At 37.1% G+C, this 24,216-nt stretch overlaps 1 protein-coding gene across 1 annotated transcript; it reads right to left on the reverse strand.

Moving 5' to 3' along the window:
* Nucleotides 1–10,564: 10,564 nt before the first annotated feature.
* LOC100757486 (cyclin-D-binding Myb-like transcription factor 1) lies at nucleotides 10,565–12,022 on the reverse strand. Its single transcript, XM_035449718.1, has one exon. The coding sequence runs from the start codon at nucleotides 12,020–12,022 to the stop codon at nucleotides 10,565–10,567; it is 1,458 nt and encodes a 485-aa protein (XP_035305609.1).
* Nucleotides 12,023–24,216: the final 12,194 nt, after the last annotated feature.

Genomic DNA, 24,216 nt, shown 5'->3' on the forward strand with positions numbered 1-24,216 from the left:
CCCCAACTAAAAATCTAAGCAATATTGGAGAGATTACCTTTAATGCTCTTCCCTATTAATGAAATTGATGACTACCTAACATCACATCCTAGAGCCTTCATCCAGTAGCTGATGGAAGCAGAAGCTGGTACTCACAGCTAAACATTGAGCCGAACTCCTGATATCCAGTTGTAGAGAGGCAGGAGTGATGAGCAAAGGCGTCAATACCAAGCTGTAGAAACCCAGAGAAACATCTGACTTGAACAAGGAGGAGTTAATGAACCTCAGACTGATAGCTGGGAATTTAGCATAGGAGCAAATGTGGGTGTCAGCTAGGAGGCCTGGGAAATCTGTTGGTCTTCTGTCAGTGGATCTGTTTGTATCCCTAATATACAAATGGACTTTAGGAGTCCATTCCACATAGAGGGATACTCTCTCAGCCTAGACACATGGGGGAGGGCCTAGGCCCTGCTCCAAATGATATGACAGACTTTGGGGATTCCCCCATGGAAGGCCTCATCCTCCTTGGGGAGCAGAAAAGGGATGGGATGGGGGCAGGCTGGTGGGGAGTAGGGAAGCAGGGGAAGGAGAGGGAACTGGGATTGGCAAGGAAAACAAGCTTGTTTCTGATTTAAAGAAAAACTATCCTCTGTAGATTCAAATAGTCTAACTTGACTATTAAATAGACAATTTATTTTTCCCTCAAATAATCACCTATGAATGTTTCTACAGCTATATTTAACCTACATCTCTCTGGGGATCAGATATGCTAATAACATTTAAGGGAGTATCTTATTTACTTTTCAATTATTGTGACAAAGTCCATGAACAAAGCAATGTACAGAAGAAAGTGTTTGTTGGGGGCTTACAGTTTAAGAGGGTGAATCCTTGACTCACATGTCATGGAACATGTGAGCAGGCAGTCATGACACTGAAGCAGTTGCTGAGAGTTTATGACCGGAGACACAATCATCAGAAAGAGAGGGCTAACTATGAATGTCAAAGGCCTTTGAAACCTCAACACCTAATGCTGTAATCCTTCCCAAACATTCTCTCCAACTGGGGACCAAGCATACATTCATATGAGCCTATGGGGGCATTTTCATTCAAACCATGAGAAAGAGTGCCTATATTTGCAGTGATTTTAAGTTGTTTAAAGATTATCTTGATATTAACATTTCCTTTCTACTCGTCCAATTGTGTTGTCAATCATTCATCAAAATATTTAACCAGTACCTTATTGAAGACCAACTAATCTGATACAATCTTCAAATGACTTGTAATGAGTAGCAACTTACCTGTTTTTACAGTACATTTTTGTCTTACGATTCTGACTCTTCTGTTGGTAGACACCCAGATGCCCCTCACTTGACAATCAAAATTGAGGTCACAAGTGAAGCAATGCAGTGTATTCAACTTTTAAAAGAGTACTAAGATGCTACTAGACATTTCATACAGGCACTTTTTTTCTTCAAAAACAGTTGTCTTCAATTGCCCTTGTCAAATGTTTTCACAATGCAGCTTGTATCCATTGTTCTCACCCACGATATACCTGCATATGAAGAGAGGCAACTGGAGAGCTTATGATGTTTTTTGAATCTTCATTAAGCCCCATAGAAAGGTAACTGTTATAAACCATATTTTCAGAACGTGTATCATCTCTAGCAACAGTTAAAATATAAAGGAATATTTTGTGATCAATGGTGATCATCACGAAAATTTGTATTATTCATTTCACTGTTAATAGTGACTTTAAAAATGAAATTAGAAAGACAAAATTAGTATTTGGAAAAGAAAATGAAATGAGTAAGGATTCTGCAATAATTTGCATCTGAAAATATCCCCCCAAAAATCCATATTTTAAAGGGTTGGATATTAGCCATTGTTGATGTGCTAGAATCTTTGGAAGGTAGAGATTAGCAAAAAATCTTCAAGTTAATGGGAACTGCCTTTTAAGATAATTTCAGGGTTCCTGGCTCTTAATGTCCTCTCCTAGTTTCACATTATTGTAGTTAACTTTGGGGGGGGCTGAGGGGTGGTGGTGGGGGTGGGAGGTGGGGGATGGGGGTGGGGGTGTTTTCAAGGCAGGGTTTCCCTGTGGCTTTGGAGACTGTCCTGGAACTAGCTCTTGTAGACCAGGCTGGTCTCAAACTCACACAGATTCCATGCTTCTGCCTCCGAAGTGGTGGGTTTAAAGGTGCAAACCACCACCACCACCCAGCCTGTAGTCACCTCTTATGGAATAGAATAGAACTACTAATGCTGAGGCCAAATATAGCTTTTCTCTTAGAAGGTGATGCTGTAGTCTAGATTTGGAACATTCATCAAAAGCCGTCTATTAAATGCCGAGTCCCCCACCTGGCATCACTGGGAGGTATTAGAATACATAAAGGAAGTTTAGTGCACAAGCTCTTAGTTTTGTGGGGATTTCTTTTATGTAAAAGAATGGGACTTCAATTCTACTCTTTTTCTCATCCTGTCCATAAGGTGAAGAATGGATCTGCTTGACCATCGATTAAGAACTTAAACCAGGCCCAGCAGAGGAAGATTTGGTGGATACTGCAGAGCTCTGGTTGAGGGCCTTACCCTGCCTGGGTGGATGGGGTGTGGGGTAGGTTGTGTGGGTGGGGGAGGAGAGAAGGGGGTGAGGGGAGGGAGAGGGAGAAGGGACTTACATGTGAAACAAGCTTGTTCCCTAACTTGAACTAATAAATAAAAAAAGAACTCAAACCTATGAGCCAAAAGTAAATCTTTTTCATTTGTAATTACTTGTGATAGAATCAAAAGGCCAGCAGAAATATGCTGTCAATAACTGGGGTCTTGTGGCTTCTATTCCTGTAAAATTCAAAAGACTATTTTGAACTATATTGGAGGATCACTTTGGAGAAATTTTGCAGAATTTGCTACAGAATACCTATAATAATGAAATCAGAACTTGAAATGTTGGGGGTTTGGTGGGGGTATGGTGGGGGTTTAGAAGCCAAGATCACTGATATGAATATGTGCAATCAACATGAGTCTGATGGGGTTCCAGATGAAAATGAGGATTCTGGTAGCAATTAGGTTAATGATCATCCAGGTTTCATCAATGAAACAATCATATGGATGAACTATATCAAGGCTCTGAGACTTCGGGAGAGGTGGAGCCTAGATATTGGCACAGTAGTTTATTTGTTACTGAAAATTTTGAGACACACATCCCTCAGTCAGTGGCATACGTATTGTCAGCTTTCAGACAAAATCGTAATAAGAAGTAGAAGCAAAGAAAATAATAATAATAAATGTAGTCTGTTTAGTGTTAGTTATATGTATATCATATCATGGCTAACCACTTGGTATTAGGTAAACAATTAGGGGGCTTATCCTGGGGAAGACTATTTCTCCCACTGTTAGCATTAGTTAATTGCCTCTAGTTCATTGCCAATGAGTGGGGCCCTTCTAGTCACTTAACCATTAATTCTTTTCATTCATCTCTATGATGCAAGTGAATTTATCAACCAATTAAAGAATGCTATACTATACAAATTGCATCTTCAAGAGAAAATTTAGGAAATACATTAAATGATTTGGGGTTATATGGTATATTCTTAACAGGAAAGGCAGACAGGCATTGTATGGTAGCCCCAAAACTGTGTATTCATTTTTAAATTTGAAAACAGCTTTTGTGACTACAACCATAAAGAAAACTCAATCAGTTCTAAAACACAGAAACGCAAAAATTCAGTATCCTAAAATCAGGCAAATATAAGGTTAGCTTAGCAAATCATTTCAAAAATACAAAAGTTAAACTTAAAATCTTAAAGTTAAACTCATAAAACACTTATTCCTAAGAGTGACAATCAGTCTTGAAATAATAGTAAAGAGAAATAAATTTATTTGCCAGAGACATAGCTGGCCAGGAGAGGGTAGAAAACTTACAAAAGACAAATTATTTATATGCTAACAAGTAATAACATGCAATTGTTTCTATTCCTTTGTTTGAAGTACTGTGAATTTTTGTGTGACCTGACTGAAAGCTGCCATATTTGGAAAGAACATGGTACCAAATTCATGTTTGGAGAAGCTGAGGTACACAAAGTGTAACCCTAGATATGGCTAGGGCAGCCATGTGGAGAGACTCCAAGGTCATCAAATGTTTATTAATTCCAGGCCATGAAAGTAGAGTAGAGAATACAAGCAGATAATTAAGATGATAGTGGATGTCTCTAAAAAATCAGCTGGTTCCAAGCAGGCTGGAGGGGACTGCACCTGACTGCACATTGAGATTTACCTCGTATAAACATGACAAGTGTCAACAGACTTCACATTCTTGCCAGAGAAACAGTAACAAAAGAAAGAGGGGATGTTTATAAACTGCAGTCTGTTTCTGTGGAGCCTCATCAATGCCATGTTGCCATTATGAATGATCTTGGAATGCAAGTACAAAAAGGACATTAGGATACATTGCTGAGGGCAAGAAGTGTTAAGGAATACTACTTTAACTGGGAAAAGATGTGTTATATTTGTTTATGCTTCAGAATATTACTTTAACTGTGTAAACATGTGTTAACTTTTATTTACGTTGCATATGTTTAATTATGAAAATCTGTTTTACCTTGCCTAACTAAGACACCTGATTTGACTAATAAAGAACTAAATGGCCAATATTTGGGCAGAGTAAGGGCAGGTGGGGATGGTGGGCAGAGAGAACAAATAGGAGAAGGCTAGGCTGGAGAGAAGGAGGAGAAAATTAAAGACACACCTGGGGCAAGAAGCCAGGCAGATGCTAGCCAGCCAGATAAGCAGTCATAGTAAGGTATACAGAAGTAAGAAAGGTAATAAGCCTTGAGGCCAAAGATAGATAAAGAGAAATATTTTAATTTAAGCTAAAAGAGCTAGCCAAAAACATGCCTAAACTAGGCCAAGCATTCAGTTAATGATAAATCTCTGTGTCATGATTTTGTAGATTTTTGGTGGCCCAAAAGAAAAAGCCTGGTACATTTTGACACCCAATATGGTACCTGGATTTCCATATTAGGCCTAAGAAAACTTCACAAAAAGAAAAGAAAAAAATGGATATGGTTTCCTTAAAAATTTTGCCATATAGCAGAGCACTTGAACAGCCTTTTCATACTACATAAAAATAGCAAACTAAATAAAAATGTCTGACACAGTTCAAGGCACCCTATTCCTGGAGCTGGGGAGATGGAATGCAGTTCCCAACAAACCTATGGACTGGACATACAGGCTTAGGCTTGGCTCTCACAGACCCAAGGAGGGGACAGAGCCAGATGCCAAAGCCACAGCAGAGTACCCACCATTAGTGTAGCTGTTAAGACATTGCTTATGCCTGCAGTGGTGGTGTACAGCTTTAATCCCAGTACTCATGAGGCAGAGGCAGGTGGATCTCTGTGAGTTCAAACCTAGCCTGGTCTACAAAGCAAGTTGCAGGACAGCCAGGCATGTAACACAAAAAAAAACCTGTCTCCAAAGTCAAGAAATAAAAGGACTTTTCTCATGCAGAAGAACAACTCAAGAGACATGCAGTAAAGCAGGTTCAGATGGACTAAACCTCTAAACTGGTTACAGTGTGTTTAAAATGTGCATAGGTTTAAGAAATAAAAAAAGAGAATAGACCATGATAAAAAAATAGTTTAAAAATAAAGTCTTTAAAGAGAAAAGGTAATATAAAAAGAATAAGCCACATAAAGATGAGAAATAGATAGGGAGTCGGGATCCCAAGAAACCCAGATGAAACACAATTAAACAAACATGCCAGCTAAAACAATGAGTCAAATTGAACACATTCTGTTTTTAAAAAATATGAGTATGGGTATTTTGCTTGCATGTATGTCTATGCCTGGTGCCTGGTGAAGTCAGAAGAGGTTGTCAGATCTCCTATAACTGGAGTGAGAGACAGTTGTGAGCTACGATGATGTTTCTGTGAATTGTGCCTGTGTCCTCTGGAAGAATAGCCAATGTTATCAATCACTGATCCAAATTTCTAGCTTACATTTCAAATTTTTACACTATAGTTGTATTGATTTAACAAGGTCTGATACTACAGTTGTACTGAATGTAGGTTGTAAAAGCTTTAGATTAAAATCTAATAGAAACTACAGTTAGATTTAAATTGTATAAAGAAACAGACTAGCATAAGAGCACTTAAAATCATTATTTTTGTTAGGCTTTTTGTTTGTTTGATAAAAACATAAGCCTCATGCTCTGTGCAATTCAGAGCCTTAAGATATTGACATTACACATATGGGTATAGGACACATTTTATATGCTACTCTTCTGAATGTTGTCTCCCAAAGCAGCAGGGAATTTTCTATTTAATTTTACCCCATGATCCAGGTAGAACCTTGGGGGCAGGTACACTGAATCTTACCAGGATTGAGCTCAGGAAAGAAGAAGTAAATCCTCTTAATGAACAAAAGAGCCACTTCACAATACACCATCCTATGGCATACAGAGTTAGTGTGAGGTTATATTATTTCCCTCTTAAAGGCTCAGAGTTTTAGCATATTTTGTGAAATATAACACATTGTTGAACACGTGTTACACTTGTTAATCTTGTAAATAATTGACTCTACCTCTATGTAGAGACAGGTACTTGTATTCCCCATTAAGGTTTACTACATGGAGAAAATCCTGGACCAGACTAGGAGACCAATCCTGGGAAGGTGAGTTCACCTTAAGACAATATTATACTTTACCTCCCCAGTTTCCCGGCCCTCAGTGAAGTTTGTGAGTCACCAAAAGGTTTGCCTGGCTCCGTTACATTTCTGAGTTCTTACTGGGAATGATAACAATTCATTTTCTCCCAGTGCTTTTTTATTTAGATGTTGGACAAAACCTTTATGCTTCATAACGCTGAGCATCCGTGCTCTTTTTCTAATGTTTCCCTCACTGCCAACTTTTGGATGCCTGCCATTGTGTTCCTGACCTCCATGCCAGCTTTTCTCATTCACTCTCCTCCTATAAATTCATATCTGTAAGATTTACACCTTGTCTGCTCTGGGATGATTTTTTGAAGTCACCAATAAATTCTCATCAAATTCTGTGTGAGTCTCTTCTCTGTCCTTGGGAGTCCTTTATAAAATATTTTTATTAGTTAGACTAGGAAGCATATAAAGTGACCCCAATTTCGCCAGTATAATGCAATGTCATTGCCAAGGCTGCTAAGAGTTTCCAGCAACACTTCTTTCCTACCTTTAAATTATCAAATTAGCAGAGAACTGATTCCTATCCCTGAACCTCTAGATTGCATCAACTTCACAAGAACATTTTGCTCTTATTCACAACAGGTCTCTAGTTATGGATATCAGAATAGGTCACAGGCTAATACTTGAAATAGACAGTACTTTTTCTGAGATCATAAAACTCCCCACTCTAAGTTACTCCATATTATATAAAATAGTGCTTTTTCAGTCTGCGCAGTGCCTTCTGAGTCTCTATTTTACAAACAGGTTTGACTCCACTTTGACAAGAAATTATGACTGAACCCCAGAAACTACAACATCTTTCATTCCCTACCTTTTTAGCATACTGATTAACGACTCATTCCTATGATTATATGATGGTTGAGACTTGGAACTGTGGAAGTATTTGGGCATATTGAAAGTGTATCAAGGAATCTTGTCCCAGGAACACATTGGACACACTGGATTTAGGAAAGGGTGTAACTCTCAATCCTGGACCCCGTTAAGTAATGGATATGTAACATTGAAATGCCATGGCTTTCCCAGAGTCTAGAATCTGAAAACTGGTGTGTGAATCAAGGACGGGGAATTTACCCAGTCAGCTCAGGTCCTATGTATTAATGTAGCAGTCTCGCTGCTTTAACATATCTGGACATTGCTCAGTCTTATCACCTTGGATTTTGCAGCATTACTCTGAAACCTGATACCAAAAGTTTTTACCAACTGCTCCTTCTTTTGGTTCATTACCTATCAATACAGACATTGTTTAAATCAATTAAGAAGCATTTCAGGTCTGTTGCAGCCACATTAATCTGTATTCATTCTATAACCAACAGTGTGTGTGTCTGTCTGTCTGTGTGTGTGTGTGTGTGTGTGAATAGACCATGATAAAAAAATAGTTTAAAAATAAAGTCTTTAAAGAGAAAAGGTAATATAAAAAGAATAAGCCACATAAAGATGAGAAATAGATAGGGAGTCGGGATCCCAAGAAACCCAGATGAAACACAATTAAACAAACATGCCAGCTAAAACAATGAAGATAGAAAGAGAGAGAGAGAGAGAGAGAGAGAGAGAGAGAGAGAGAGAGAGAGAGAGAGAGAGAGAGACTGGGGAGAAGAAAAATATAAATATAAGGATATAATAAAGGAATTTTCATTTGCTTCAGAGAAGATAAAAGTTAGGAGAAAAGTTCCAGGGATACACATGGTTAAAATTATTATCTTTTTATACTATAAAGCAATACATTTGTTGAGATCAGGGCATGCCCCACTCTAAGTTATCCTATAGTATATAGCAATGGTTTTAGAATCAATGCATTGCTTGTGGAGTATAGGGGAGGAGACTTCTCCATTTGCTTCATCTTCCTTTACAGACACTGCCCTCAAATACTGACTCAATAAGTTATAGGTATCTCTATGACAATCCAGTACTGACTTAGCGTTTTGTTTGACTTGTGAAAGATCACCATGTTTGACTTACTCTGCAAGAATTCCAGAACATTGTTCTAAATACATTTTATGCAAAAAGAAATTTTCAGCAAACACAGAAAATAAGTATCTTAACCTTTTGCATTGTAAGGCAGATAGTTTTATTCTTGACCTGAACACTCACAAACAGTTCCTTAATAAACCAACATTTCTTATGCTTTTTGTTCTTCTTGATGTGAATTAGTTAGTGAAATTACATAACTATACTTTCAGTGGACTTTGATAGCGGGAAGATTGTCAGGAAGAACCTAGAAGTCTTTTTAGGCATAACTATTGGGAATGATCATTGGTCTGTTTCTTTTATTACAGATGGAAATTTTGTCTTTAAAATTACCATTCGTGAAGCACATTGTCTGATGAGGGTACAGTACAAACTCTCTCTCAGCCAAGATAAAAATAAACTTTCTTAAATATATTTCTGTGTATGTGGCATAGGAAGAACAGCATGTAATAAAATTTCAGGTTGTCAGTTAACCGCAATGTGTATCTTTTCCCATTTAATTTCAATACAGCATACTAACTATAACTGATAAATGATATTAGATAAGAGGTGAAATCCTCTTCGATACTAGTGGGTTTGGTTACAAATTCATACTCCATTTAAGAAAAACAAAATTATAAATTTTCGTTACTTACTTTCTAGTTTTTTCTGACAAGTCAGCTGCATCTGCTTGCAGAGCTAAACAGAGCCACTACCACCAAGTCAAGTCCAAAATCTCTTCCCTATATTTATAGCCAATAAGCACTGAACAGTTAGGACTAGTTTGAAAAGTACTTAAACCTCATGGATTCTTGATCAAATACCATGACTGATCTATAGACATGAGTATTACTGCAGTTAATCTTTGGTGACCTGAAAACTTTCCAGAAGATGAGGTGAAAAAATTCCCTCTTTGTGACATTCAACACACAAATATCTGCAATTATACTTATCATCATTCATTCATTTACACACTGTCATAAAACTGGGTCTCAGATGTACTGAAATAGTAAAAAAAAATATAGTCTTTATGTTTATAACTAACCCACTGTAGCTATGTGAGTCAGGAGACTAGAATGTAAAATCTCTTAGTAATTGCTTATGTTCCTCTTCAAATACAATAACACTTCTCTGACATTTTTCTTGTTTCTAACAGTAAGGTAGTAATAGTTAAGTAAGTACAATATCATTTAAGTCTATAGAAACAGGGTTGCCCAAAGAGGTAGCAATGGTGTTTGATCTTTGCTGTTTCTAGATTATAGGACTTATTAGTGTTGTGAAAGGCAAGACAGGTACAGTGCCTGTTAAAACCCCATGCCTTGATTATACCAGGTAATGAAGGGGCAGAAAGCATGGTTTTGCCATCATTTGTATATTGCACTTGCTCTACTATGGTGAGAGAATCAATTCTCAGTAATTCAAGCACTGGAAAAATCAGAGGAAAATTCTTGTTCTTATGGTGAGTCTCACAGAATTTTCTGCGGTAATCACAGCACAGTTCATTCGCTCTCTGCTGTTTCAGTCTCTGAATTAAGAAACATGGACATCATTAAATGATAACTGAAGAGTTAGCTGAAGAATTCTGTCAGGGAAATTGTTTGCTTGAATTCATTTGCAAGTCCATTAATATCAGAACAATATTGGCTGTCAATTCTGCTTGGGAGATGAAAAAAGCAATTTTAGTTTCCTCAACAACTTTAGTGATCCTTGGAATGTAACACTCCATATGCCATTTATTGGAGTGTTTAATAGATGTTCAGGGAATAAAAGATGAAATGTAATGGGATAGGAGAAGAAGGTGCAGGAGCTGTCAGGCTTACTGTGGGACTAGTGGTCAGAGTTAAGACAAGGTCTTGAGTTGAGTTTATTTGAAGGGAGTCGGTGCAAGGTGAGGGGATGAAACATAAATGGAAAGTAGGAATAATCTCAAGTATCTATTGTGAGTCACTGGGCAGAGTTATTGTTTCAGCGTTAACGATAGTTGTCTGGTAGTCTGATGAGGAGGCAGGTACGACCTCGAGTGTAATTTGTAATCCTGTCACCGGGACTGCACAGATTGATGCATTATCATCTTCTTCACCCGCGACTACGAAGGGGACTTGTTGAACACTGTTATCAGGGTTGCTATCAGACACTTCAGATTCTGATTGATTCTCCCAAAACATGAGGCTGGCATTTTGGTTCTCATATAATTGTTGAAGACATTGTATTAAAACTGGGAATGTAATGTCCTTATGGTTTGTAATTTGCCTTTTCATGGTCCACCATTTACTTCGCAGCCATTGTGGTGACCGAACACTTTCCCATCCTTTAGCTAAGGTATCCCATTGAATTTCACTTTCATCAGCTACATCAAGTTCTGCTACTCTGTGGATGAGAGTGATTTCATCTTTCCTGCTCCATGCAATGCCTCCAGTCTGTTTCCAGTTCAGGTAGTTGAGCCATTTGGCACGACACTGCTTTGCTGAGCGAGTACCTACTCGTTGAGCCACAGATGCCCAACACACACCCTGTGTGACTTTATCGCCCACAGCAGTGGATGTCAATTCATGAACCACATCTGCAAGAATCTGTTCTTCTTCTTCACTCCATTTTCCCGCATTGCAAGGATGTTTCATCAGTCGGCATCGGTCTTTCACAGAAGATGGACTTCTTCCCATGGCGGCACCTATTTTTATCCAGTCATTGCCATGCTGCTGCCAGAGCTCCTTGAGCTTCTCAATTTCTTCAGGCGTGTACTTTCCCACATGGTTTCTGTCATCGTACATTCGTACCACTCTTCTATAAACTGAAAACAAAGGCCGATTCAGACCCAATGATATAGATCTGTAGAAATCTTTGCGTTTACCTTTTGACATCTTAAAAATAATTTCTGCAGCATTCTCTACTCCATGTTCCTGCATGTAACGTTCAATGTTGCTCATCAAAATATCTGTTTCTTCCTTGGACCACATCCCCTGCTTCCATGTATGTCCTTGTTTGACTAGATTCTCTTTAACTCTTTTACATGTGAACCATGCTTTGTTAATGATTGACTCTTCCTTATTAGCCAGGGGAACTCCTTCATCTGGATTGTCATCCTGTAAAATATGTAACTGCATCATAGTTCCTTCAGTAATCTCTTCATCTGCCTCCTCTGTGGCTGTGGTTGTGTCCAACTCAAATCTCTGTTCCATTTCTGGTAGTGGGAATGCAACAGGTTGCATGTAATAAGTCTCATCACCTTCTGAGGACAAACAAGGCCTCTTATTTGGAGGGTCAGTAGGGTTTTCCATTTCTTCAGGTTCATTCTGAAGGCAAAGAATGATGTTCCCATCTGTGTCCTCAGTAAGTAAGACAGAGCTTACAATCTCGACTGTTACTGGCTCAGGACCCTCTTCAAATGTACTCATCTTCAAATATATTTACAGGCTACATCAGTCAGAGCATTTCCAATAGACTCAAGTCACTTTTTTCTTAATTTCAATAATATAAAAGGGATGCTATCTGCAACACTTGACTGTTTGACAATGGTAAGCACAGGTTTAGCTATACCTGGGTAGTGTGGTAAACTACTGGAATTAACTGCCCTTAAAGATGCTTGATATGTTGACCATATCTCTTCTCCTAGGCTAGTTGGCAATGTCTGTTAGATGTTGAATCTGAGAGCACAGGACTATTTCAAGAGGCTCCCAAATAGCTAAACATGGAAACTTCAGAGAACTGCTGATAAATCTCAATATGCAGTCCAATGCTGAAAGATAAAAAGTTAATTGTTTATTAATTGCATCTTTAAAAAGATTTTATCCTATCATTGCAGTCCATTCCTCAAACAAATAGCAAAACTTAAGTGGACAATAGAATGTCATTGTTTACATGGGATTATAGAGCAAATAATGAGGCCTTTCTCTCAACTGAAGTTCATAATATAGAAAAAATTTATATATTAAGATTTCTCCACATAATATTACCTCCATAAAAGGTGACCTCCTAAAAGAGGGTAAGTCTGACTTTCAGAACCCAAAGATCCTCATAGAATAAAAATTTATGATATTATATACCAAAGAAATTAATATGCACACTTAAAAGTATTTTATGGTAGCAGCTATTTAAATTGTGTAATGAAGAGCCGATTTGGTTCCACGTTCATTAGAATACTCAAAAGTTTAGTTTCATTAAACCTTTGAACTTGGAAGGACACAATAGCATTTTCTTTTTCTTGATGTGATTTTCATGAAGAAAGGAGATGCCCACACCATTTCCCTCAGAAAATGTGGACAATATTTTAAAATTTTAAATTTAAAAATATGTTGGTTATATTTGACATTGGTTTAATATGATAAATACTTTCTTGTAAAAAGCAAATTGGTTTGTAAGTAATTTCACTATTATTATTCTGTTGATAATCACATTCCTCTGTGTGCATGTGTGTGTGTGTGTGTGTGTTGTGTATAAATATATTTCTTAAAAATGTGTAAATGCCTTTTCTAAAATTTGTAACCCCAAGAAACAAGCTGGTGGAGCAATCCTAATATCTAACAAATTAGACTTCAAACCAAAATCAATCAAAAGAAATGAAGAAGAGAATTTCATATTCATAACAGGAAATGTCCTTCAAGATGAAGTCTCAAATCTGAACATCTATGCGCCAAATCTGAAGGCACCCACATTCATAAAAATAAAAAAAAATTACTAAAACTCAAATCAAACATAAAGTGTCACACACTTATAATGGGAGACTTCAACACCCTACTCTCATCACTAAACAGGTCCACCAGACAGAAACTTAACAAAGAAACTAAAGAACTAACAGAAGTTGTATCCCAATTGGGATTAACAGACATCTATAAAACAATTCATCCCAACACAAAAGTATATACCTTTTTCTCAGCATCACATGGAACCTTCTCTAAAATCGACCACATACTGGGCAACATAGCAAACCTCTACAGATATGAAAAAATTGGAATAACTGTGTATATCCTATAGGATCACCATGGTTAAAAGTTAGAATTCAACTACAACACAAATTGCAGAAAACATGAAAACTCATGGAAATTGAATAATGGGCAATTGCACCATTCCTGGGTCAAGGAAGAAATAAAAAAGAAATTAAAGACTTCCTAGAATTCAATGAGAATGTAGACACAACCTACTCAAATCTATGGGAAACTTTGAAAGCAGTGCTAAGAGGAAAGTTCAAACCACTAAGTGCCAACATGAAGAAACTGGAGAGTAATCACAATAGAGAATTAACAGTACAACTGTAAGCTCTACAACAAAAAGAAACAAGCTCACCCCAGAGGAGGAGATGCCTAGAAGTAATCAAATTGAGTGCTGAAGTCAATAAAGTAGAAACTAGGAAAACACTGCAAAGAATCAATGAAATCAAGAGGTGATTACTCAAGAAAGTCAACAAGATAGACAAACCCTTATCCAATTTTCCCAAAAGGCAGAGAGAGAATGCTAATTAACAAAATCAGAAATGCAAAGGGGGACATAACAAAGGACACTGAGGAAATTCAGAGAATCATTAGGTCATACTTTGAAAAACTGCACACAGAAAACTCAAAAATCTAAAGAAAATGGACAATTTTATGGATGGATATCACTTACCAAAATTAAATCAAGAACAGATAAGCAATTTAAATAAACCTATAAACCTTAATGAAATGGAAGCAGTCATCAAAAGTCTACTAACCCAAAAAAGCCCACGAAAAATGGGTTCAGTGGAGAATTCTACCAGAAATTCAAATAAGAGCTAATACTAGTACTCTCAAATTGTTGCACACAATAGAAGCAGAAGAAACATTGCCAAACCAACAGCAAACCAAGAGCCAACATCAAACTAAATGGAAAGAAACTCAATCCAATTACTCTAAAATCAGGAACAAGACAAGGCTACCCACTCTCTCGATATCTGTTCAATATTGTTCTTGAAATTCTAGTTAAAGCAATAATACAACAAATGGAGATCAAGGGTACACAAATTGAAAAAGAAGAAGTCAACAGTTCACTATTTGCAAATACTATGATTGTTTACATAAGTGACCTGAAAAACTCTACCAGAGAACTCCTACAGCTGATAAACAACCTTCAGCAAAGTGGCAGGAAATAAAATTAACTCAAAAAAATCCGTAGCCCTACTATATACAGACAATAAATGGCTGAGAAAGAAATCAGAGAAACATCACCCTTTACATTATCCACAAACAACATAAAATATCTTGGGGTAACACCAACCAAACAAGTGAAAGGCCTGTATAGCAAGAAATTTGAGTCCTTAAACAAAGAAATTAAAGAAGATAGCAGAAAATGGAATGATCTCCCATGCTCTTGTATAGGTAGGATCAACATAGTAAAAATGTCAATATTGCCAAAAGCAATCTACAGATTCAATGAAATCCCATCAAAGCCTCAACACAATTCTTCACAGAACTTGAAAGAACAATAATCAACATTATATGGAAAAACAAAAGACACAGGGTAGTCCAAAGAACCCTGTACAATAAAGTAGCTTCTGAATGCATCACCATCCCTGACTTCATTCTCTATTATAGAGCCATAGTCCTGAAAACAACTTGGTATGGGTACAAAAGTAGACAGATAGAAGAATGGAATAGAATTGAAAACCCTGATATTAACCCACACATATACAAAATCTTATTTTTGACAAGTACCCACTCAACTAAAAGGAGCTATGAGTTCCATGCCAAGAAATACCACCAGTAACATAACTCCAGATGTCCAGGTTTCATTGCAAATACAAAAACATAAATAATCAAAACACTAAGTATACATAAAAACTTAAAGTTCTCAAGGCAATGTCAAGGAAGTCCAGAGGACATGGATAAGGGCCATAATAGTGATTGAGAAAACATGGAGAAATGAAATACTATAGATAATTCAATACACAAAAGTAGAATTTAACAAAGAGAAAGTCTCTGAAAATAAGCAAAAATGACATAAGACTTATAATAAAAGATGCAAGGATTCAAACAAATTATTCAAAGAAAAGCCTCATCTAACTGATTATGTCTAAAGGAATATAGAATATCAGCTATTGAACACAGGGTAGAAGGATTAGATCACTCAGTGACACTTAATATCAAATAAAAGAATAGATAAACAAACAACAACATCTGCAAGATCTCTGGGACACAATACAAATACCAAATCTACAAATAATAGATTTAGAAGCAGAAGATATCCATGTCAAAGGCACAGAGTACATTTTCCACAAAATCATAGGAAAAAAACACCCCACTGTAAGGAAAATAATGTCATTCAATTTTGAAGAGACAAACATAGCATAAAATTGTCAGGATCAAAGAAGAAATTCATCATGTTGTATAATATTCAAAACACTAAGTGTACAAAACAAAGTATGATAAAGAAAGCAGCAAGAAAGAATAATCAAGTCCCTTACAAATGGAGGTCCATCAAAATAATAGCAGATTTTCCAATGGAAAATGTGAAAAACAAAAGGGATTGGACTACAGTTCTACTACATGATTTGGAAAACTACAGATGCCAGGACAGACTACTATACCAGCAAAACAATCATTCATAATTAAAAGAGAAAGGAAAGCAATGCCAAGATTAAAAACTAATTTAAGAAATGTATAGCCATTAAGCCAACCACAGAGAAGATATTGGAAGGAATGCCTAGGACTCATGGTAAGTTTAAATTTTCCTAAGATGACAAAAGGAACAAATAAACAATTCCATAATAGTGACACTAAAAGGGTGCAATAGTATTCAAAAGCAACAAATAATAATAATAATAATAATAATAATAATAATAATAATAAAATATTAACATATACTGTTCAGTAATAAATTCTAATATCAGTGGTCCAAATTTCCCAGTAAAGAGACAAATTGATGTGATCAGGAAGAAAAAAGATTCTACCTATTTACTGCCTTTAAAAACATACCTCACAATCAACAACAGATATCAAGGTAGAGTTAAAAAAATGGAAAAACAAATGGTATCTAAAAACAAGCAGGTATAGTTATTATATCCATCAAGATGGACTTCAAACCAAAACCTACAAAAAATGTTAAGGAAGGGAATTTCATCCTCTTTAAAGAAAAAATTCCAAGTACTGAATATTAAAATAATAAACATGCAACAAAAACAATATTATTAAAAGAAGCAATATTATATTTAAAGCAATAAACCAAATGCACTCCAGTAACAGTGGGTAGTTTCAAAACCCCACCCTCACCAGTAAAAAAAGCTGTCTGGGGAAAGAGCTAAACAGACAACCTCTGGAGTAAAACATCATAAGACACATGGATATAACATATAGCTAAAACACTTCCACCAAAACCCTAATACATGTTCTTCACAGTTAACTTTTACTAATATCATATATAAGATCACATATCTGTCAGAACATATTCCTCAAATTGGGTCATGTGAGAAATGTTCTGAGTGCTTATGAGAACACACCAAGAAAACAAGACAAGAGTCTGATGATCTAAGGTTCTTCAAAAGACAGAATAGTTTCTGGAAAGTATTTTTGTACAGCTCCAAGGTGTATTGGATGGAAGTGAGTTTACTTCAGATTACTCAATATTGCTTGCTGCTTTTATTTAGTCATCCCTCTATGCAAAAACATGTTTTAGTCACATGTAGCTGGTCCTTATGATTGTACAAAGTTTGAAGTTTCTTTCTCAGAGTGTAAATTGTCTGAAGTTCTTAATAAAGTTGGCTATTGCATAACACTTTAGTTCTTCTCACTTACTGGCTCCATTCTCCCAAGCCCCACCACTTCTAGAGCAGTGAAACCTATCCACAAATATTTGAACAGCACAAATTTTATTTGAACAGACTTTTAAAAAGAACATAAATGGGTCTGGACACAACTCATCCCTGTCCACACTCTGCCCTTTTTCCTGCAACAGGCACCTGAGCCACCAGAGAGAGGGAGAGACCCCACCTGCACTCACTGGAAGAAGGGATGGGAAGAAGACAGAGTAAGAACATACTCAACAACTGACAAACCAATATGACACCACCGGAATCCAGGGACTTCACACCAGCAAGATCTGAAAAGCCTAACACAGAGGATGAAGAAGAAATGGACCTCACAAATAATCTTAGGAAAATGATAGAGACCTTTAAAGAGAAAACAAGAAAATCCCTTAAAGAAATAGAAGAAAAAACAATCAAAAAATTACATGAAATGGAGGAAAAGACAAACCAAAAATATTCAAGAATTAAACAAATCTCTTAAAGAATCTAAAGAAAGCCAAGAAAAAACAATCAAACAAGTGAAGGAAGCACCTGAAACAGTTCAAGGCATAAAATCTGAAATAGACACAGAAAAGAAAACACAGAGAGCCATCATCAAGGGCCCTACCATGCCTGGGGAGTGGAGGGTGGATGGGGTAGGGCCAAGTGGGTGGTTGGGGGATGGTTGGGGGAGGGGAGGGAGAGGGAGAAGGGGATTTACATGTGAAGCAAGCTTCTTCCTAATTTGAACTAATAAGTAAATAAAAAAAAAGAAAAAAATTCTTTTAGACAGAGAGCAAAGGATTACCAGCCTATATTCCTCTTCACCAAAGAAAGTAGGAAACATGAAGGACTCTAAAAGATAAATGAATGCACCTCAAGAATGGGAAGGGGCAGGAACTCCTGACCTAATTGAGAGCATGAGGGTAGGGGAGAGACAGTTGCCAGAACAAGAGCAGGAGAAGAGGTGTGGATGAGAGGAAATGGGGGAGCAGAAATATTGAGTTGGGGAAGAATAGTGGAGAGAGAACAGGATGAGAGATAGCATATTAGAGGGATCCATTATAGGTCCTAGGAAAGATCTGGCACTAGGGAGATTTCCAGAGACCTACAAGGATGACACGAACTGACAACCCAGGCAATGGTGGATAGGATAGCCTAACTGCCCTTCCCTTAAATGAGATAGATGTCTACTTTTTATGCCATCTTAGCACCTTCATCCAGTGGCTGATGGAAGCAGAGACAGACATCCACAGATATACACTGAACTGAACTCTGGGAATTAGTTGAAGAGAGGGAGGAATGAAGATTGTAGGGGTCTGTACCAGGTTGGAGAATCCCACAGAAACAGCTGGCCTGAACAAGGGGGAATACATTGACCCAAGATGCTTTTTGGAGCCCCCTTTGATGGACCTACCATGCCTGGGGAGTAGAGGGTGTATGGGGTTGGGGGTAGGTCGGGGGTTGGGGAGGAGGGATGGGGGTGAGGGGAGGGAAAGGGAGAACAGATTGACACATGAAACAAGCTTGTTCATAATTCGAACTAATAAAAAAATTAAAAGAAAAAGAAAACACAGAATGAGGGGATGCCGGAAATAGAAAGGCTGGATAAATGATCAGAAACTAAAGATGTGAGTATAGGCAATAGAATTTAAGAGATGGAAGAGAGAATCTAAGTTGTTGAAGACTCGCTAGAGGATATACAGTCATCAGCCAAAGAAAATCTCAAGTCCAACAAATCCCTAACACAAAATATCCAGGAAATATGGGACACCATTAAAAGGCTGGATGTAAGAATAATAGGTATAGAAGAAGGTGAAGAAATACAGCTCAAATGTACAGAAAACATATTCAACAAAATCATAGAAGAAAACTTACCCAACCTACAGAAGGATATGCCTATGAAAGTACAAGAAGCTTACAGAACACCATTCATACTGAACCACAAAAAGAAGTCCCCTCGACACATAATAATCAAAACAACAAGCCTACAGAATAAAGAGAAAATATTAAGAGCAGCAAAGGAAAAAGGCCAGATAACATATAAAGACAGACCTATCAGATTCACACCTGACTTCTCAATGGAAACTTTGAAAACCAGTAGGTCCTGGATAGATGCCCTACAAACAGTAAGGGAACATGGATGCCAACCCAGACTACTGTACCCAACAAAACTTCCAATCAGTATAGATGGAGAAAACAAGATATTACATGACAAAACCAGATTAAAATAATACATATCTACAAATCCAGCACTACAGAAAGTCCTAGAGTGCAAACTCCAACCCAACGAAAATAACTACACTCACAAAAATGTAGATAATAAGTAATCCAACTTTACCAAACAGGAAAAGAAACAGGAAGACAAAATACACACACAATAACACCACCAAAAATAAATCCAAAACAAATAAGAACCAACAATCAATGGACAGTAATATCTCTCAATGCCAATGGTCTGAACCTGCCCATAAAAAGATACAGGCTAACAGAATGGATATGAAGACAAAATCCAATCTTTTGCTATATACAAGAAACTCACCTCAACTTCATAGACAGGCGTTACCTTAGAGTAAAGGCTTAGGAAAAGATTATCCAATCAAATGGGCCCAAGAAATAAACTGGCATAGCAATCCTAATCGCTAACAAATTACACTTCAAACTAAAATCAATCAAAATAGATGAAGAAGGGCATTTCATACTCATCTCAGAAAAAGTCCATTAAGATGAAGTCTCAATCCTGAACATCTATGCCCAAAATACGAAGCCACCCACATTTGTAAAAGAAACATTACTAACGCTCAAACCACACATAATACCACACACATTTATAGTAGGAGACTTCAACACCCTGATTTCACCAGTAGAAAGGAACACCAGACAGAAACCCAACAAAGTAACAAATGATCAAACAGAAGTTATAACCCAGCTGGGTTTAACAGGTATCTATAATCATTCCATCCAAACACAAAAGAACATACCTTCTTCTCAGCACCACATGGCACCTTCTCTAACATTGACCACATAGTTGCCAACAAAGCACACCTGCACAGATACCAAAGAATTGAAATAGATCCTTGTATCTTATCATATCACCATGCTTTAAAGCTAGAATTCAACAGCAATACAAATTGCAGAAAACCTAAAAACTCCTGGAAATTGGATAACACCCAATTGCATCATTCCTGGATTGAGGAAGAACTAAAAAAAGAAATTAAACACATCCTAGAATTTAATGAGACAATCTGAAAGCAGTGCTAAGAGGAAAGTTCATAGCACTAAGTGCCCACATGAAGAAACTGGAGAAAAGCCAAACTGGAGAATTTACAGAACAACTGAAAGCTTTAGAGCAAAAAGAAGCAACCTCACCATAGAGGAGTATACGCCAGGAAGTAATCAAACTGAGGGCTGAAATCAATAAAGTAGAAACTAAGAAAACATTACAAAGAATCACTGAAACAAAGAGTTGGTTCATTGAGAAGATCAGCAAGATAGACAAAACTATATCCAAACTAACCAAAAGGAAGAGAGAGAGAGAGAATGCTTACTAACAAAATCAGAAATAAAATGGGGATATAACAATGGACACTGAGGAAATTCAGAGAATTATCATGGTCATACTTTGAAAACCTGTACTCCACAAAATCAAAAATCTGAAGGAAATGGACAATTTCCTGGATAGATATTATTTACCAAAATTAAAACAAGAACAGATAAGCAGTTTAAATTTAATTATACCCCATAATGGAATAAAAGCAGTCATCAAAAGCCTCCCAACCAAAAAATGCCCACGGCCATATGGCTCAGTGCAGAATTCTATCAGAAATTAAAACAAGTGCAAATACCAGTAGTCCTCAAATTCTTCCACACAATAGAAGCAGAAGGGACATTGCCAAACTTTTTTTATGAGGCTACATTCACTTTGATACCCAAGCCACACAAAGATACAACTAAAAAGGAGAACTACAGACCAATATCCCTCATGAACCTTGATGCAAAAATACTCAACAATATACTGGAGAATCGAATCCAAGAACACATGAGAGAAATCATCCATCCCGATCAAGTAGGCTTCATCTCAGGGATGCAAGGATGGTTCAACATATGAAAATCCATCAATGTAATCCACCATATAAACAAACTGAAAAAGAAAAACCACATGGTCTTCTCATTAGATGCTGAAAAAGCTTGTGACAAAATCCAACATTCCTTCATGATAAAGATCTTGGAGAGAACAGGAATTACAGGAACATATCTAAACATGATAAAAGCAATATACACCAAACCAACAGCCAACATCAAACTAAATGGAGAGAAACTCAAAGCGATTCCTCTAAAATGGGGAACAAGACAAGGCTGTCCACTCTCTCCATATGTCTTCAATATTGTACTTGAAGTTCTAGCTAGTGCAATAAGACTGGAAAATGAGATCCAAGGGATACAAATTGAAAAGGAAGAAGTCAAACTTTCACTATTTTCCGATGATAGGATAGTCTATATAAGTGACCCGAAAAACTCTACGAGAGAACTCCTAGAGCTGATAAACACCTTCAGCACAATAGCAGGATACAAAATTAACTAAAAAAATCAGTAGCCCTACCATATACAGATGATAAATCCAATGAGAAAGAAATCAGAGAACTATCACCCTTCACAATATCCACAAGCAACATAAAATATCTTGGGTTAACACTAACCAAAAAAAATGAAAGACCTTTACATTATGAACTTTGAGTCTTTAATGAAGGAAATTAAAGAAGATACCATAAAAGGGAAAGATCTCCCATGCTCTTGGAAAAGTAGAATCAACATAGTAAAAAGGACAATCTTGTCAAAAGTAATCTACAGATTCAAGGAATTCCCCATCAAAATCCCAACATAGTTCTTCACAGACCTTGAAAGAAAAATACTCCACTTTAGATGGAAAAACAAAAAATCCAGGATAGACAAAACAACTCTGTACAATAAAAGATCTTCTGGAGGCATCACCATCCCTGAAATCAAGCTCTATTATAGACCGGTTCTGAAAACAGCTTGGCATTGGCACAAAATTAGACAGATAGACCAATTGGAATCAAATTGAAAACCCTGATAGTAAACCAAACACCATTGAGCACCTTATTTTTTGACAAAGAAGCTAAATCTATATAATGGAAGAAAGATAGCATCTTCAACAGATGGTGTTGACACAACTAGATTCGGACATGCAGAAGATTGCAGATAGATCCATATCTGTCAACATGCACAAAACTTAAGTGCAAATGGTTCAAAGATCTTAACATAAATCCAGCCACACTGAGTCTTCCAGAACAGAAAGTGGCAGAAACACGTGAACCAATTGGCACAGGAGATTGCTTCCTGAACATTAGACCAGTAACACAGACATTGAGATCTGCAATTAATAAATTAGACCTCCTGAAATGGAGAAGCTTCTGTAAGGCAAATGATACAGTCAGTCAGATAAAACACCAGCCCACAGAGTGGGAAAAGAACTTCACCAATCACACATCTGACAGAGAACTGATTTCCAAAATATACAATGAACTCAAGAAGCTAGACACCAAAACACCAAACAATGAAATTAAAAAGTGGGGTGCAGAACTAAATAGAGAATTCTCAACTGAGGAATCTGAAATGGCTGAAAGACACTTAAGAAAGTGCTCAAAATCTTTGGCCATCCAAGAAATGCAACTCAAAACAGTTCTGAGATGCCACCTCACACCTGTCAGAATGGCTAAAATCAAAAACACCAATGACAATCTATGCTGGAGAGGATGTGGAGAAAAAGGAACACTCCTCTATTGCTGGTGGGAGTGCAAACTTGTAAGACCACTTTAGAAATCAGTATGGCAATTCCTCAGAAAAATGGGAATCAGTACACCTCAAGATCTAGCAATTCCTCTCTTGGGCAAATAATGCACACAAATAATGCATGTCCATACAACAAGGGCATATGTTCATTGTTTTTAACAAAGCAGCATTGTTTTTAATAGCCTGAACCTTGAAGCAACCTACATGCCCCTCAACTGAAGAATGGATAGTGAAAATGTTACAGACAAGTTACAGACACAACTTATCTCACCAACTTCCCAGCTGAAAAGAGAAAAGTTCCTGTTTCCACTTGCCAATATTCCTCATTCCACCCAGCCATTTTACTTCCTGCTTCCCACGCAATCTCACTTCCTGTCTCTGCTGAGCCATGTCACTTTCTGTCTGTTTGTTAACTAATGGCAAGCTCTACCCTCTGATCTTCAGAATGCTTTATTTGTTAAAACAAGGTATCACCACACAAAATACTCAAAAGATAGATTGATGATAGATGGATTAGATAGATAGATAGATAAATAGATAAATAGATAGATAGATAGATAGATAGACAGACAGACAGACAGACAGACAGACAGACAGACAGACAGACAGACAGAGCAAGCAGGCAGGTAGGGAGTAAAAAAGCAGGCAATCAAGCAAGCAGAATATGAGGCTAAGAGTAGTCAAGTAAGTAGTCTTTCTCCATGAATTCTACTCTAGGTGCCTGCCTTGATCTCCTTCCATGAATTTCCTCAGTGATGCACTACTACCTCCTCCAAGCAAAATTTGATCATAGTGTTTATCAGCAAGGGAAAATCAAGTTACAATGAAATTAAAGTATAATTTTCAGGTTTACAGTTCCACAGAAACACAAGAATATGGAAAATGTAAACCTAGGAGTATATAATCATCAGACTTGAGTTTTGAGACTAAGTATATGACCAGAATGACAATGGTCTTGACTTTATAGTGTTAATGGCTAATGACTCATCAACATTCTTACAGTACTATCCAACTAATGGTTGTGCATTTTAAGAACCAAAATATAAAAGA

This window comes from Cricetulus griseus, chromosome X, assembly GCF_003668045.3.
Source record: "Cricetulus griseus strain 17A/GY chromosome X, alternate assembly CriGri-PICRH-1.0, whole genome shotgun sequence".
Lineage (NCBI taxonomy): Eukaryota > Metazoa > Chordata > Mammalia > Rodentia > Cricetidae > Cricetulus > Cricetulus griseus.

Bases quoted from the DNA above. Each gene is read 5' to 3' on its own strand.
- LOC100757486 (XM_035449718.1), bottom strand. From the start codon at position 12,022: ATGAGTACATTTGAAGAGGGTCCTGAGCCAGTAACAGTCGAGATTGTA.